The sequence below is a fragment of the Meles meles genome, chromosome 5 (assembly GCF_922984935.1).
Source record: "Meles meles chromosome 5, mMelMel3.1 paternal haplotype, whole genome shotgun sequence".
Taxonomy (NCBI): domain Eukaryota; kingdom Metazoa; phylum Chordata; class Mammalia; order Carnivora; family Mustelidae; genus Meles; species Meles meles.
In genome coordinates, this window is record NC_060070.1 from 30,236,561 (window position 1) to 30,255,414 (window position 18,854).

At 36.9% G+C, this 18,854-nt stretch overlaps 1 protein-coding gene across 5 annotated transcripts in view; it reads right to left on the bottom strand.

The window, feature by feature from the left end:
• GRIK2 (glutamate ionotropic receptor kainate type subunit 2) overlaps window positions 1–18,854 on the bottom strand; it is a 657,055-nt gene that overhangs the window by 196,365 nt on the left and 441,836 nt on the right. For all 5 annotated transcript variants that reach the window (XM_046006541.1, XM_046006542.1, XM_046006543.1 and 2 more), the window contains exon 11: window positions 9,856–10,062. In XM_046006541.1, coding sequence (XP_045862497.1) covers window positions 9,856–10,062 — 207 coding nt within the window. The remainder of the gene's footprint in view (window positions 1–9,855; window positions 10,063–18,854) is intronic.

Below are 18,854 nucleotides of genomic sequence, written 5' to 3' on the forward strand. Positions count from 1 at the left end.
GGGTGGCTCAGGGGTTTCGGCTCAGGTCATCATCTCAGGGTCCTGGGATCGAGCCCCGCATCGGGCTCTCTGCTCAGTGGGGAGCCTGTTTCTCCCTCTCTCTCTGCCTGCCTCTCTGCCTAATTGTGACCTCTCTCTCTGTCAAATAAATAAATAAAATAAAATAAAATAAAGAAAAGAAAACAAGAGTGGGTTGCTCAACCAACTGCACACCCAGGTGTCCTTCATCTATACAATTCTAATGAGGTAAAGGGACTGTGAATATGGTTTTAAGACCCTCTCATTTTTTAGTTGTAATTATAAAAAATAGATAGCATCCAAATTCCCAAATTGCTCAGGTAAGAAATAACTGTGGATTTGCAGACATAATATTCCATCACACAGTTTATCAGCATTATGACACTAAGTCAGAAAAGGCCCGGAAGATCACTGGTTTAAGAGTGTGCTGAAATTTGCCTCCAGCTGAGGCATATTCTGCTGGAAAGACGAAAAAGCAAAGAATTTCAAATAACAAGGAGTGTCTCTGATCTCTGGTCCATTTTTAACCTGCACATACAGAGACTTTGCATACCGCTGTATTAACTTATGTATGGATGTTTACAAGTATAAATTTTCCCGAAGTTTTCCACTGCCAAGGCAAACATCACCAGAGATTTGAAAATAATTTTACTGCCCTTGTCTCCTTTAAGTAGTCCCATAATAATATGTGCTGCTAGCTTATTGCAGCTTAGGTGTTTTCCCTCATGCTTATGAATAACTCTAGTTGGCTTTATGAATAACATACTCACAACAGTAGTCTCATGAGCCCATAAATGAGTTATTAGCCATAAAGAATACACAACCCAAAGCTACAAGTAAAATTTATGCCTAGCTTAATACAATGGTTGCATTAACAAGTTGTGTTCTCACCTCTACTCAGTCAGGCTCCAACAGAGTCGGCAGTTACTTAGACATAAGCTGGAAACAAGGGGGGTGGGGGGCGGGTGATAAACAGGCTACACATTAGAAACCTGAGGGTACAATACGCCCATTTTGTGCCTTTCAACATCTTGGCCTAGGGGCTTCCAGTACCCTGGGGTTGACAGACCAAGAGTCACAAGTGTAGAACATGTGTTCTGCTCTTCAGCCTCTGCCCCCTGGGTAACCTAGAGCTTCACTGTAATACCTTTACATTGGGGTTTCAACCCCTTCCCCTCAGGGAGGGAAGATGGCCAGGACAGTTTAGGCAAGAACTTTATGGGGGAAAAACTACCCCTCCAGGCCAGGAGGTAGGAGGAGTCTCTTAGATGATTGGAAACAAAGTCACTGGGAGACAACCTCCAGCTATGACCCCAACAGACAGAAAAAGAAACGACCCCCCTGACTGCCACCGCCCCCACCCCCTGCTCCCACATTTGCCACCTCCAGACCTGCCCACTCTCCCATCTTAAGCGTGTATTGTCCTTAATAAACTGCTTTGTGCTTGCTACCTTCCTTATTGGCTGTATTTATTCAAGCATGGGTCCTTGGGTAAATCTTTTGTGGGAAATCCAAGAAACAGAGATCTCCATTCACAAAATACAGACTCTGCCACTTAGAATAGCTCAATAGCTAACCTTGGTTTAAGACGGAAAAACTTTATAACATATTACATAGAATATTATATAAAAACTTAGAATGCTTTAATTTCAAAAAGGAAAGGACATCACAATGCATTTCTTTACTTGGTCCTTGAATAGAAACTTTCACTGGGGCCTTCAAAGGCAACATAAAAACAAAAGCATTTGGAAAATATGTAGCATTTTCTCTAAGAAGAGTGGTGCTTGAGTTTAACATTTGTTGTGGAACACTGTCCAACATTTGCGTCATTCTTTCAATAAATATTCTTTAATGCTGAACACTTTCTACAATTGTATCATTTGTGTCTCCTGATTATTTTCAGTATAGAAAGCAAATGAATACTACTAAGTATATAACACAATACAGAGGACTACAGATGCAGTGAACTGATACGGTAAAATAGTGCTCTTATTTAGATTTTAATTAGCCTGATGACTCACAAAAAATATCAACTTTTATAGCTGCCCAACAAACTTCAAATAGAATGGCTCATGGCACCAATCATCATTAAAACTCAATAGATAGCCTGCCTGATGGAAAGACCTAAAAAGGCAGGTTACCTATATAAAGGAAAACTGCCTAGATTGCTCTTCTCTTTCCTCTGTAGTAGGACATATGCCATCAACATTTTTGAAATTTACCAAATCATTTGTTTCTGAGTAATTTTTATTTTAAAAATGTATTTAAGTAGTGCTAGGTTGAAATTTTAGAACATTTAGGCAAGGACAATATAGCTCTTTACTTTCAGTTTTAATAGAATTCAAATTTGACACATTACCAAAGCATAAAATAAATCAAAGAGGTCCAAACATGTTTTGATTTTACCTCTAATGATTACTTTGATTTTAAAAATATACATATTAAATAGTAATTTTTTAAACTGGGTGTCTCTCCTTTGCTGGTATCCTAAATATCATCCCTCCCCACCAATTATCTTGCCTATTGCTAATCTCACACTGAATTTGACTTTCTATTAATTTTTCCCTATATTTAATTCTAAGATAAAACCACCAGACATAGATCATTTAGGTAGAATGAGATAACTGAACATCAAAAGTTCTCATTAACAAACAGCTTTATTATTAAAACTTAATGCTGATATTATGGACTCTGATACAAAATTAATATCAATAGCAACCCTAATCCCTACATTTTTCACATTGTAATAGTGTCTACATGTTTTACGTTTTAGTTCTTAGCAAACATGCTCATTAACAATATAGTAGAAAGAATAAGTAAGAAAACACAAATTTCATACTTAATGTGTCTGTATTGTTTATCAACTACATGTCAAGCACTGCACTAGGGAATATATATATATAAAATACTAATTATTAATATGACATTATCCCTACTTTATTTTTGAGAACACTAAGGTTCAAAGAGTTTAAGGCAATGTGCCCAAGGCATAAAACTACATAGCAGAAGAATTAGGATTTGAACTCACATCTGCCTTAACAGGGCCTTACTAGTGTGCCGTGTTGTGCAGGCTTACCATGGAGATGATGGAAGGGGAAGGTGCTTTCAGGGGAAGGCTTGTGACTTTTTAAGGACTAACTGCCTCAGGGAGCCATGTTCTCCTAATATCTTCCTTGTATCTTCATGTTACATCACCAAGGAATCATCTCTCATTAGATCATAATATATTTGAGAGATTATACCAAGCCCTGTACTTTGAGGGTCTTCTCAAAAAAGAGATATGGAGGGGCTACTGGGTGGCTCAGTGGGTTAAGCCTCTGCCTTCAGCTCAGGTCATGGTCTCAGGGTCCTGGGATCGAGCCCCACATCAGGCTCTCTGCTCAGCAGGGAGCCTGCTTCCCTTCCTCTCTCTCTGCCTGCCTCTCTGCCTACTTGTGATCTCTGTCTGTCAAATAAATTAATAATAAAATATTTTTTTAAAAAGTTAAAAGAAAAAAAGAGATATGGAGAAGAAGGTGGTTAAGACAGGTTTTAGTAAAATAACAAAGATTCAGAACTGTAAAGGCAAATACAAATTAAACACAGGAGGCTCAATTCTCCCTATTGAAAATAAAAGAATAAATACCCTCCCCTTTTCTTAGAACATTTACTTTAGAAACCTTGTAAGTCCTTTCTCTCTTTGAAATACATATAAATCTTCAAAAAGTTAATTAAGCCTCTTTCCAGCTTTATGACCTAGGAATGCCTTTCCCAAGGATCTGGGGGGTATCTTTTTGAAATGTAATCACCATAGAAGATAACACCCTATTTCCAAATTTTTGTGGGAGAGGAGGAGCCTAATTTTCGTGGGTGGGAGCCTAAGACCTACCTTTCTCATAAAGACTTGAAAGTTTATTTTTCCATTGTATAAAACCAGTCAGTAAACACAGATGTTCATCCCAGTTTCCAAATAAATTTAGGAGGAACCGTATTAATAAATGGTGTTTTTAAGCCTTCTTACTTGAGGACTAGGTATTGTTTATCTTGAGGACATATATGCAATGGGTTGTGTCTTCCTGGCTATTAAAAAAGGTGAGATTTCTTTGTTTTTCAATCTCTTAGTGAATTGCTTTTGGTGTGCACTCCATTCTGGTGTCATGCCTATTCATTAATAAAATTATTTTATTTTTCATCTACCTTTATGAAAAGGTTTTCTAGGTTGGAAAGAGGTTTTATTTTTAATTGTATTTCCCCATCACCACACTTGTGTAAATACAGCCTCTTGATGGCTATCTCCCTTCTACTTAACCTAGTAAAGCCTAAACAAAAAAAAAACAAAAATAAAACAAAAAATTGAAAATGATTTAGCACATAGTTCATATAAAAGAAATATTAGTTGCCTCTGCACCCAAATTTATATAAAAATAAGTAGTGTAATTTAGATGGGCTCCAGCCCATAGTTTCAGGTATGGACACATGACCCAAGTCTGGCTACTCCCACTACCACTTCCCTAATTTTAGCCTTTTGGATTAGTTCAGAGAATGAGCACCTTATCCAAACTGACCCAACTGATACCCATCCCACCTTACCCTAAACCCCCACCATGGGTTTTGCTGGAACTTTGGCAAAAGAAGATCTCTATCTCTTTCAAAAGGAGGGCTTTAAGGACCAGGTAAGCCCAGAGTAGAGTTTCTTTAGTTCAGCATGACTGATGATTAGGGCCAAATAATTCTTTTTGTGTTGAAGGGCTGTCTTGCACATTGTTTCGAGGTTAGCGGCAATAGCTTCTACCTTTAGACAGTAGTAGCAAACCCCACCCCCCACCTCCTTAAGATAGTAAAAATGTCTTTGTGGGCAAAAACAAACAAACAAACAAACAAAAAACCTAAAGAACAAAAAAACTCCCTGAGGTTGATAACCATTGGCCTAGAGCCACCATAGTTCACCTTTGTCACCCTATGGAAGATAGTACTTAAGAATAAAACATACGGAGAGGAGAGTAAAGCCAGGAGACAATAAGGTAGCAAAAGAGAGGTCAGTCATTAATGACATACTTTAAGACCCTGGAGCCAACTATACTTGAAGTAAGAACCACCACTGGAGTTTTTAGTGTCATGGGGCTTTTAAAAAATTATATTTGTATAAGCTATTTCTAGCCATGTTTCTGACATTTGCACCTAAAATAGTTCTGATTGATTGTATAACTATCATACAACTTACATTTAAACAAGTATGACAGATATTGAGCTGCTAATTAAAGTGTGACAGGTGTTATGCAAGAAGGTTAGTGTGAAAACTCATTGCAGGTGGGTTTTGTGGGGTGGGGTGGGGTGGGATGGGGAAACATCACTGGGGAAGAGTTTCTGAAGTTAAACAGAAGTAATTCAGGTGAAGTGATTGAGGTGGAGGTTGAGGGCAGTGGTACACAGAGAGCTAAGCTGGAAGCAAAAGAGAACAAGATTGGGAAAAGTTCACATGGCTTTGGCTAGATAGAGCAGAATAGAATAAAATATAGAAAGGTGTGCCTATTAGAGCACACATTGATTCTCAAATTTCAGAGAATATCAGAATCACCACTGAGGCTTGTTAAAAGAAAGACTACCAGTCTCTACTCCAGAGTTTTAGATCTAGTAATTCTAGGGTACGGCCTGAAAATTTGCATTTCTAGCAGATTTGAAACTGATATTGATTCTGCAGGTCTGTGGAACATACTTCAAAGACCTCTGGTGTCAGGAAATTTTAAGGGATAGTGCAGGATCCCAAGGCTAACAGTAGCTGAACTGTAACTACCCCTAAGATCCGAAGAAATAAAGCTATGTAGGGTATAAATTGGAACTGAGAACAGGAGAGAGATTTGTGAAGAGCAGGGATCATAATGAGAAAGTGAGGTGCCTTGTAAGGATGCAGCCAGCTAAGGCAACAGCTCAGGGAGTGAGGAAGGAAATAAATATTCTGACCTCACTCTCTTTCCCTCCCTTGGATCTCTTTCTGGGAGCCCTATTGATTTACTCCAGGTAAGGCAACCTTCCAATACAGAAAGCACGGTGGAGAAGATCTGAGACTAGTTCTGAATAGTAAAAAGAAGATTTCCATAACAGATAAACAATGACCAAATACGAAAGGTTTATAAATATATAGTCAGTCCTATATCCTTAGAATAATGGAAACTACTGGAGGATTTTATGCAAGAAAAGGGCACGATAAGGGGCACCTGGGTGGCTCAGTGGGTTAAAGCCTCTGCCTTCGGCTCAGGTCATGATCCCAGGGTCCTGAGATTGAGCCCCGCATCGGGCTCTCTGCTCCGTGGGAAGCCTGCTTCCTCCTCTTTCTCTCTGCCTGCCTCTCTGCCTACTTGTGATCTCTGTCTGTCAAGTGAATAAATAAAATCTTTAAAAAAAAAGAAAGAAAAGGGCACGATAAGATTTTCCTTCTGAAACATGCCTTTTTCTTGCATAAAATCTTCCAGTAATACACACACATACAACCCCTCACAGAGATAATGGATTAGACGGAGAAGGACCTCATATTGGGATATTATTCCAGATGACAGTGGAGATGGAGCTAAGTAGGCAGGTTTTGGAATTATTTAAGGAGCACACTCAATAGAACATGGTGGAGTGAGAAATGATTTAAAAATGACTACTAAAAATATGACTACTAAATTTTGGCTTGGGAAACCTATTGACTCATTGCTCCATGTACTGATATAGGAAACTCGTCAAAAAGGAAGGCTCAAGAAAGAGAAATAATAAATTCAGTCTGGAATATGCTACCTTTGAGATGCTTATGAAAAATTTAAGCCAAAAATATAACAGAAGTGGGTTGATATATGGGTCTAAGGCACAGGGCTGAAGACATAGAATGGTAAAATTTCAGCAGAAGAAAGGTTATCAAGCTACAAGACAAGGTAAGCTTATCCAAGGAAAGCAAGAAGTTTAGGGTATTTATCTGGTTATCAGTAAGAGTTACTATTTTTTTTTGTTGTTGTTGAAATTAGCATATTTATAAATATGCAAACCGGGTTGAGTTTGTACAAAGAAAAATATACTGACTATAATCATCATTCTATTTTAATATGACTAGTGCTAAATATTAAAAACCAAGGCTATGTCGACAATATGAGACATGAGGAGGGTACCAAGAAAGGGAATACTAGTAAGGGAGAAAAGGAAGGTGAAGTGACAGATTTGGCACCAAGAAGAATAAAATGACTCAATGACTTGAAGCCCTCATCAGTGGTCTCAACTCAATACCACAGGTAATTTTCTGGAGAAACAAGTATTAACTGATAATATCCCCCTTACTAGTCCCTTACTTGGTGTATCATCTTTAAAACCATAGATTGAAATCATTATTTCCTAACCTCATTTTCTACTTTTAATTTCCTTGAAGAAACATAGATAATAAGTCAAAAAGAAACAAATTCTAGAAAACAAAAACCTTCAATCCATTTTGAATCTCAAAAATCTTAAAGGGCATTAATTGAGCACCTCTGACAAATATATACATAAAAACATTGATGATCTAAAACTCCCGAGCTCTGACTCAAATAAAAGCTTTATATAAGCTACTTATTCCAAGGTCTGATAGTGAATATCCATTGTATTGTTCTGTGCAGCATCTATTCTTCTTTCCTCAGGTATAAAAATCCTAATTTTCCTTTAAAATTCCACAGTTCCTCAAATCTAAATCTACATTGTTTTAAAAGAGGTTGATCCCCAACTCCTAGTTTCTTAAATGAATATACATACTCCCAAGCTATCCAGTGAGAATGGCACTTCCTGCTGAATGGGATAATTGGTTCAGGATTTAGTTTATGACCTACCTCAGGCCAATGAAAACAAATTTGTGGTCTCTTGATGAAACACCATCCAGGTGTTTTACTTCTACCTGGATGTTTGATCTAGAACTGCTGGTGGCAATTGTTCTTGACACTTGTTGGGAGGCACATGTCCAAGAGTAAAACAAATACAAGGAAGCAAGGACTAAACTGAGGCAAAATTCAGACATACCACCTCTGGACTTGTCAAAGATGCAAACATACGAGTTAACACTTTTGCTAAAGCAGCTGGAATTGGATTTTTGATGGTTACTGCTATATTAATAGAAATGAACAGGGTGCCTGGGTGGCTCAGTGAGTTAAGCTTCTGCCTTTCGCTCAGGTCATGATCCCAGTGTCCTGGGATCGAGCCCCGCATCGGGCTCTCTGCTTGGCAGGGAGCCTGCTTCCTCCTCTCTCTCTCTCTATGCCTGCCTCTCCCTACTTGTGATCTCTATCTGTCAAATAAATAAAATCTTTTTTTTTTAAAAAAAAGAAGTGAACATAAAGTTTAAAGTTTTATATTTGGTTCCAAATCATATATTGTCATCATCTTTAATGGATTTTACAAAGTTAAAATATAAATGGACCATTTAAGCAGAATTTTTTAAAAATAATTGATCGAGTCTGGAACTTTAGGACCTTATTGAGTAAATTTCAAGTCATTAAAAGAAGTATGTGGAAGATTTAAATAAAAATATATTTTAGGGGTGCCTGGGTGGCTCAGTGGGTTAAGCCTCTGCCTTTGGCTCAGGTCATGATCTCAGGGTCCTGGGGTTGAGCCCCACATTGGGCTCTCTGCCCGGCAGGGAGCCTGCTTCCCCCTCTCTCTCTTTCTGCCTCTCTGCCTATTTGTGATTTCTCTCTCTCTGTCAAATAAATAAATAAAATCTTAAAAAAGAAAAATATGTTTAAAAATGATTGTTTATTTATTGTTATTCTGCTTCTAACCAAAGCCCAATATCTCCTTCTTGATAGATGAAATATAGTTAGATAGATAGATACATACATACACATATACAGATAGATTCAGATCTCTCTTATTCCCTTACTCTTGATAATAAGTTTTGTAATTAATAGCAATGAAGTATTTCAAAATGCTGCAAAAATTGCCTATATTTGCTACTTCCATTAATGAGAACTTTTATTTAGGGTACAGTTCATATTGTATTTTAACATATATTTTGTTATTTTATAGAATATTTAGCAAGAATTACATGACTTAATATTACCGAAAATGTCAAAATAAACTTAAATGTTACAAAACACAAAACCAAATGCAAAGTTATTATTTTTTAAGATAAAAGAGCATATTTCAAAGGGATGAATTAATTGACACTACTGACTGAGAAATTATGAAATAATGCCTTCATTATAAACGAAAATTATCAATTATAAAATTAAAAGTTATGAAATAATGCCAAAGAAGGAATGTCTGGCTTATTCAACTAAATAAATAAATAAATAAAATGTTTATCCTCCTGCTTCCATAAGCTTAATACATTTGCATTATTTTTATACAGTATCATATTCCATCCTTTTGGATTGCTTTCATTTCTACTCTAAAGTAAGAACTATCCTATCCTCTAAAGATAAGAAGTATCAAAAATAAAAAATAAAAAAAATAAAGATAAGAAGTATCCTATCCTAGTTTAGGAAATTTTTATCACAAAATTTGGAGTTTGCATCACTCATTCTTATTGTTGATTATGAACTTAGCATTATAAAGGTGAAAAAGAAATAAATTGTTGGGCACCCACATTATAATTTGCAAATTAGGACTAAATATTTTAAGGTACTAAATCACTACATACTCGTTAATTTATGACAGACACCTCTTTCTAATAGAACCAAACATCCCTCTTGATTCTTTATATTTAAGGGCAAAAACAATATCTACTTTATTATTTAAGAAAATACATACTTGAAATATATTATTGCTCTTTGTCATTAACCCCTGACCCTCAAAAAAATTTTTAAAAGTAAATCTTTTAGCAAACTACCAGAGGTAAAGACAATGATGAGAAAAGACACTTACATGATCAATCAGTTCACGGACCATTCCATTCCACTGTCCATTGGCATCATCCTGAGCTCCATATTTCCCATCCTCCACAAGTCTAATTTCATACGTAAAGCCAAGGATTGTCGATAACTCTCTGAGGAGGTCAATGCAGTAGCCTTCAAATCGATCATTCCCATAGAGAGGCTTGTCAGATTTCTTAAACAGGACATAGGGTTCCTCCTGGAAATAGTAAACATGAAGATAGGAGGTATTAATTAATCATAAAACTATGAGAATTGTAGCTTTCCTTAGAAGACAGAATATTTCACATTAATTTAGATAACAGTCAATTTTATTTTCTGTTAATTGTAATTAATATAAGGTGAAATCTTAAGAAGACAGACTACTTTGGGAATATTTGTGCTTCAAAAGAGAATATGTGACTATAATAATTTTACCATGACTATATAATAAAAATATGATATTACTGATCTTCTATCATATGTGAAAAATAACATATAATGTGATATATGCTATAAAATAAGTAAACATAAGATTGAATTTCACATGATTGCAATACCCCAACTTGAATCACATCATTTATTCAATATCTACTGTTCTATTTCAAGGGGGTGTATCAATGGAAGAATGGTAAAAACTCACTGCCTAATTGCCTACTATGTTCTAAAAACTGGAGTAGGGACTCTTACATATTACCACATTTTGTCCTAACAAATATGAAAATTATAACTGAAAAAAATAGTAACTTACTTTGGAATATAGAAAAAGAAACAACATTTATCATGGGTTTCTGCATTCATACAACAACATTTTAGGGAACACCTACTATGAGCCAGCCCTCCTCTATATAAAAGAGAAATTTTTGAGTCATGAAGTTCATGATATAGATGAAGAAATCAATAATAAATGTCTAAAGAAATAGAACACATGACTTCTGATGTTGATAAATGACATAAAAGCATAAAATAGGGCAATAGGATACAGAACAACTTCAAGGTACTTGGCAAGATAAAAGAGGACAAGACAAAATTGAGTAATATGTCTGGAAGTCTTTACTGAGGAGAGGAGAGATGAGGTAGAGCCTAAAAGATGAGAACCAGTTTAGCCATTTGAAAATTTGAAAGAAGAGAATTTCAGGTCAAGGACAGTAAGTAAAATCCCCAAGGCCAATATGATACTGGAGTGTTCCAGAAAGAGGACTACTGCCATCAGTGTGACTGAAGTCACATCCAGGAGGTGAGGGAATCAGTTGAATAAGGTCAGGATGAATAGAGAGTGAGGAGACTTACAGGCTCTGCACAACAGGTCCTGTTAAAAATTCATATGTTTAATTAAGTACTAAGAGAATCCATGCGTTAACATATTTTTGTGGGGCAGGAAGAGCATGGTATCCTGCGAATAAACCAGAGTGGAACTGGCTCTACTACTTACTCTCTGACCAGGGGTAAAGGCTCTGGAAGGCGCTTTCTTAGGGAGAGACACTGTGGGGTGGAAAATTTAGAGGAGGTTGCCATGTCAGTCTGTCTAGAAAGGTGATTACCCTCTTCCCAACCTCTGGAGAACAGCAATCATCCCCGGACGGTCATTACATCTCATTTTGGATATGATCGTAATGTGTCCTCTTGCCCGTACACATCTCAGAAACAAGACAAATTCCATCTTTCTTCCCAACCCTGTTGACCTGGCTTATCCCTCTACTGTTTCATAGATGCTCTAGCCTGACCAGTTGCTATTCTTCTCATGTTCCCACACACTGTCATGTATGACAGAACTCCTGCTTAGAGATCAGCACATTGTTCCACATTTTCAACTAATTTTTGGAATGCCCTTTCATCTTTCTGCTTTATTGGACCATATCCCAATAACAGTGCTTCTCCTTCAGCCCTCTTTCATGGAGATCATCTTTAGTGTCACCTCCCATCCTTCAGGTACAAAGGCACATTTGGTGTCCTCCTTGCCCCTCATTGCTACCCCAGATCATTTCTTCCCTCCTTCATGCTTCTATTCCTCTAAGCCTCATGCCATTTTACTATACCATGCTCTCTCTTTACAGTTGCTGTTATCCAATGAAATCTGAACCAGAAGATGTACTAAATATTTACCTACTGGATGACAATTTTGCTTTCTTTACCAACTCTTATCATTATTCTTTATGTATTCAAAATCCACCTACATGAAGCATCCAGTATGCTGTCTCAGTCCTTTTACCCCCTCATTGCCAAATCCTTTCCCTCACTGGAATTAGCCTCCTTCTCCCATGACCACAGCTACATTCTGCAATGGTCAGAAAATGATCTATCTCTATATTAAGATTTTTTAAAGCCCATTCATCTAGCTCATTGTTCAATCACATGCATGCCTACCATTCTTTGGTCCTATAAAGATCTCTAACTCAGCGACCCCCATACTTTCCCACTATCCATCAATCCCCTTTTAACCTCACTTCTGACTTCCAAACCTTGTCTGGCCTAGGTCTCATGGTCCATTAGCATAATTTCTATGCTATACACATCTTCAAGACTTTCACCACTTTTGTGCTAGAGTGCTTGGCCTTATAAAAAATATGTCTTACATGACATTTCTTTTCCTCTATGCCTACTCCCGAAGAGCTAAACAATGCTAATGGTTTATACTCACAATTAATATCCTCAAACGTTTTATGGTAGTATCTATTTCCAACTCTATGAGGTGAACATTTTATCCATTTTTCTTTAACCTCACAATCCTCGACTCTAATACTTAGTTGATTACTTCAGTAAGAAAACAAAAGCAATCGCATGCCAGGCCCTTACATGCCCACAGCAAACCCCACCAAACTCATCTACCTGTATTCATTTTCTTTCTTTGTCCCTGCTATAGAGGAACTAGAATTCTGCTTATTGGGCCAGTCCTAATAATTATATTCTGATTTTTGTATTAGTCAGGGTTCCAAAACAGGATGCCACTTTGATCAGAGTAGTGATTTCAGCTGAGAAACCTTACAGAATGCTTCCATGGAGATAGAAACCATGACCTCATTTGTCTCCCTCCCTTTGATCTCTTGCTGGGGCTTCCCACTGGTTAAACTGAATCAAAAGCCAGGGGATACATGAGTCTATTGATGTAATCCACACAAATCAGACACTTGGGACAGACCATAGAGTGAAGAAAGTGGAGGATGGATCTGGGCACAAAAAGGATGGTACATAGTATATTCCCACCACATTTCACTTGCTCCAAGTCCTGATCAGCTGAGTTATCTTGTATCTCCTTCATAACCAATCTGTCCCTTCGCATAGAATCATTTTCAAAGTATATATACTTGTTCCAATAACCTTCACTTAGTCCTGTGACCCCCTTCTGCCATAGCTTAATTTTTCTGTTTCTCTTTATAGACAACTATCCAGAAAGATTTGTCTATACATGCTACCTTAATGTTCCAGTTATCTGTCCATCCACTGGAGTGACTTCTAGACTCACTCCACTTACCTGATCTTGACACAAAACTAATGACCTCCCGTTTGCTGAATCCAAGAGATGTAGCTCTATTCGATTTTTACTCAGCCTCTCAGCTGCATTTGCAAAATGAACCATCACCCTCCCCACTCACCCACACACACATTTTAACACTCTCCTCTCTAAGCATGTCATTCTTCCTTGGCATCCCCCCCTACCACAATGGGAACTCCTCTCAGGATCTTTTGCTACTGTCTTTTGTTTTGGTTTTTTTTTTTGTTTGTTTGTTTGTTTGTTTTTCTACCTTATTTTAAATGTTGATGATCCTCTGTGCTTGGTTATAGCCCCTTTTCCTTTTTTTAAAAAATTTGTCCCTAAATGACCTTACCCACACATATTAAATTCAATAACATCTTTTTTTAAAAGATTTTTTTTAAGATTTTATTTATTTATTTGAGAGATAGAGATCACAAGGAGGCAGAGAGGCAGGCAGAGAGAGAGAGAGAGAGAGGAGGAAGCAGGCTCCCCGCTGAGCAGAGAGCCCGATGCGGGGCTCGATCCCAGGACCCTGGGACCATGACCCGAGCCGAAGGCAGAGGCCTCAACCCACTGAGCCACCCAGGCGCCTTTATTTATTGATTTGACAGAGAGAGAGCAATCACAAGCAGAGAGGCAGGCAGAGAGAGAGGGGGAAGCAGGCTCCCCACTGAGCAGAGAGCCCGATCTGGGGCTCAATCCCAGGACCCTGAGATCATGACCCGAGCAGAAGGCAGAGGCTTAACCCACTGAGCCACCCAGGTGCCCCTAAATTCAATAACATCTTAAGCTGATGACTCCAAAATTTATATACCTGACCCAGACCTCTCCTAGTAAGCGTTAGGCACACATATGCAGCAAGCACTTGTCAGTAACACTTATCTCACATTTAGTGTGCCCCAAAAGGAATTCATCTTTTTCTTAAAACTTGTATACCTTTTCTCTGATTTCAAAAAAAATGACACCATCACCTACCCAGTTACTCAAACCAGTTACTGAGGCATCATACTTGCTTCCCTTTCTTTAGTTCATTCACTAAAGAGCAACAAAAGATCTTAAAGTATATATTTAATTATATCCCCACCACTACTTCAAACCAACTAATAGATGACCCAAAGCATTTAGAATAATATTCAACTTCCTTGCCATGACCCCTGAAATCTGTTTTACCCCTTGTTTTCACATTGGCAAATGAGTCCAGCACTCATAAAATTGATCAAGTCAAAAGCCAGGAAATCACTGTCCATTCTATCCTTTGGAAATCCTGAAAACTTATTAAATTCCTTCCATTTCCCCTGCTTTCAACATGGTTCATGTAACCTTTAATTCCCCTGTAAGGGGGCGCCTGGGTGGCTCAGTGGATTAAGCCGCTGCCTTCGGCTCAGGTCATGATCTCAGGGTCCTGGGATCGAGCTCCGCAGGGAGCCTGCTTCCCTTCCTCTCTCTCTGCCTGCCTCTCTGCCTACTTGTGATCTCTCTGTCAAATAAATAAATAAATTCTTTAAAAAAAAAAATAATAATTCCCCTGTAAGCCGTTTTGTAGTCTCTTACTTCTACTTTCCATTTCTATGTTCCCATACTCAATTTTCCATAGAAAGTCATAGTGATCTTTTAAATAATTAAATATGATTTCATCATACATCTGCTTAAAAACCAATAGTGGCTTTTTATTGAAACTTGGAAAAAAAAAAAAGCAAAACTGCTTACCCTGGTGGTCACAGTGCTACACACTTTCCTCTCTGACCCTAGCTTTTCATTCCTCTCTCATTATATTATATATTAGTTTTCCTTCTGCTCCTCAAACTTGCCAAGCTCATTCCTGACTTGAGGTCTTTGCCTTGCCTTCCTTGCCCCCAATTTCTGACTAGAAAGATCATTCCTAAGATCATTCTCATCATTCAGGTCTCTGGTCAAATATTGCTTCTTCAGCACTAGATATAAATAGTGTGTGTGTATATACATATATATGTATATATAATATGCATATTTATAATATGTAAATATATTTCCTTATAAGTTATTGCTTTGTTTGCAAATGTTTTGTTTTTCCCATTGCATTTACTTTAATATGAAGTTTTATTATTTATTTATCTGTTTATTATTATTTAAATTAACTTTTTGGGGGTGTGTATTTCTTTCATGAGTGCAAGGACATTAGAGATAGCATTCATTAATATATGTCATTGCCTATAAAAATGGTAACCACACTCAGGAAATGAGTTCAATGAATAAAATATTCACTATGAAGGTTTATAGTCTACATTTCCCTCTTCAATCTCATCTTTTCCTTAAATTCTAAATATTGTTTTCTTTCAGTTTCTCAAATAAAAAGCAAGTTTCTGCCTCAGAGCCTTTTAACATATTGTACTATGTGCCTATAATGTTCTTCAAATGGTGAGCTCCCTTCCTTCCTTTAAGGTTCGAATTAAATGTGAAACCTTTCCTGAACTAATTTAAAGAGATTCCTGTTATTCCCTATCTCAACGCTTTATCTCCTCAATTAATTCCTTTTTAAGTTATTTTATTTGTTGACTTACTTTTTGTTTGTCTCACTTCCTTGGAATATAACATCCATACTGATTCATTTTAGTATCTCCCATGCTTAACACTGCCTGGTACATAATAAATGCTAAGTAAATATTAGGGGAATAAATGATTGATAAATTACTGAATTCTCTGACTGAATTTTCTCATCTCTAAGTAGATTTAACAATGCTTTTATAATTATTTTGAGAATTAAATAAATGGAAATTAGTAATAACATCTTCTTAATATTATTTTATTATTTTTAGCTTCCCAATAATTTTCAATGGATTTTTAATAGACTTTTTTTTTTAAATTTTTTAGAGTGGGAGGATGGAGGGGCACAGGGAGAGGGAGAGAGAGAATCCCAAGTGGGTTCCGTGCCCAGCACAGAGCCTGACACAAGGTTCAATCCCCCAATCCCAAGATCATAAGCAGAAATCAAAATTCGAACACTTAACCAGCTGAGCCACCCAGCCAGGTGCCCTGACATTGACGCATCATTACCACTCAAATACTATACCTTCCATAGGGTTCATTCTTGGTGTTAGACTTTCAATGGGTTTTGACAGATATAGAATGATATACTGTAGTCCGTCATTGAGGCATCACACAAAAGAGTTCTACAGCCCTAAAAACCTTTGCACTCTATTCATGCTTCTCTCCCCTCTAACATCTGATAACCACTGATCTTTTTAGTGTCACTATAATTTTCTTTCACAGAATTCATATAGTTGGATTCAAGCAGTATGCAGCCTTTTCATATTGACTTCTTTTACTTAGTAATATACATTAAAGTTTCCTCCATATCTTCTCATAGCTGATACCTCATTTCTTTTTAGTGCCGAATGACAGTCCATTGTCTAGATGTACCATGTTTTATTTATCCATTCACCATTCACCTACTAAAGTATATCTTGGCTGCTTCCAAGTTTTGTCAATTATGAATAAAGCTATTATAATCATCCATGTGCTGGTATTTGTACAGACATAAATTTGGTAAAAATTGTTTGGAAAAATACCAATGCATTACATTATTAGATCATATGATAAAAGTATGTTTACATTTGTAAGAAATCACCAAAATGTCTTACAAAGTGGCTGTACTGTTTTGAATTTCCATTAGCCATGAAGGAGAGTTCCTATTGCTCCACCTCCTCACCAGCATTTGGTGTTTTCAGTGTTCTGGATTTTGGCCATTCTAATAGGTATGTAGTGGTTTTTCATTGTTGCTTTAATTAAAAAATCCTAAGGACATATGATATTGAGCATCTTTTCATACGCTTGAATGGAGTTTTATTAGAACTATTTTACTATTTCAACTGTTTTACTAGTTGGAATATTTTATTTACTAGCAGGACTATTTCACTAGCTTCTTTTATTAGTTGTCATTTTTCAGAGAGGCTACATAATTTTCCCAGGTCACATAGCTAAGAAGAGATAAAAGGAAGCTAAAAAGAGACAAAGCTAAGAACTCAGGTTTTCTAAATTTCAAAATACATACTCTCCCCATTATTTTATGTTGCTTTCTATACCATAAGAGCATTTTTTTCCCTTTTTATTAATTTTTTCAGCGTAACAGTATTCATTCTTTTTGCACAACACCCAGTGCTCCATGCAAAACGTGCCCTCCCCATCACCCACCACCTGTTCCCCCAACCTCCCACCCCTGACCCTTCAAAACCCTCAGGTTGTTTTTCAGAGTCCATAGTCTCTTATGGTTCGCCTCCCCTCCCCAATGTCCATAGTAGAAAATCTACATATGCTGGATTTTTAAATGGATTTATGTCAAGCACATAGGTATCAGAAATTAATTTATAGCTGTAAATTCACAGCTGGGTATTTGGGTTTACCTAAGGTAAAGGACAGTAAGAATCCTGTCTAATTTTTAAGTACTATATAATTACATACAAAATTAATTCCCTAGGGACACAGAAAGTATTACTAACGTGATAAATATGGTTTTCTTCCTCCCCTACAGTTGTTATTTGGATGATAATACTATTATTCCTCTCTACTCTTAGTGGAATGCTAGTCTTTTAAGTTAGATAACACATTTCCATGGATGACAATTTAAATGCCCTGGTTACCTTGGAAGAGGAAGAAGCCTTGCAGTTAAACAGCTTTCTTTGCTGGGTATTTACATTTTAGGGATATTCAGGTGTCTCTTTTTCTGGTTCCTCCACAGAAAATTTTTGAAAACTTTTGAATACTTTAACTATAATATTTATCTTACTGAGTAGTAATTGCTGATATATACATATATGTATAGTTCAGAAGATATTTCTTGAGCAATTTATATGGCATGGTAATTACTTAAATTTCCATCAAAAACACCAAAATCATCACCAGGCACAAAGCAGGCTTACAAATAAAATGACTACTATACTGAACTGAGTGGAAATAGATTACTCTGTTCAACTGGGGAAGCCAAGGGAACTTAACCTTGAAACAAAATATGATAAAACAGATACATTCTCCTATGAGGATTGGGTACAGGTGGTCACATATCCTCAGGTTCCTAATGCATGGGCAGAAAGTTAGAGATCTGAGAAGAACTTAGCATATGCCCCTACAGAAGAGGGGATAGCCTGAGTATTTGGGGCTAATGGAATGGGAATCAAAATAAACATGTTGGTATAATACGTTAATCCTTTTGAATTCATTCTTGATTTCATTTAGTTTCTGATTTATAAATAAATGGATGTGTTGGTGTTTTTTTTAAGTCACAAAAATTGACCATTTATCAAGCTCTGTACACTAAGTAATAGAACTATCTAATATTTTCCAAGAACCAGTTTTGTTCCAGACCCTGTTCTGGGTGCTTTCCTTGGATAAACTTGTTTATTTCTCACTATAACAATATGAAATCATTAATATTATTTCTATTTTACAGATGAAGAAACTGAGGGTAAAAGTGCTTGTGCCCAAGGTCAATAGCCAGCATACAACCCAGGGAGTCAGACTATTTTACTATTTACCACCACACTATACTTTCCAGATTAAACTGCTTCTAG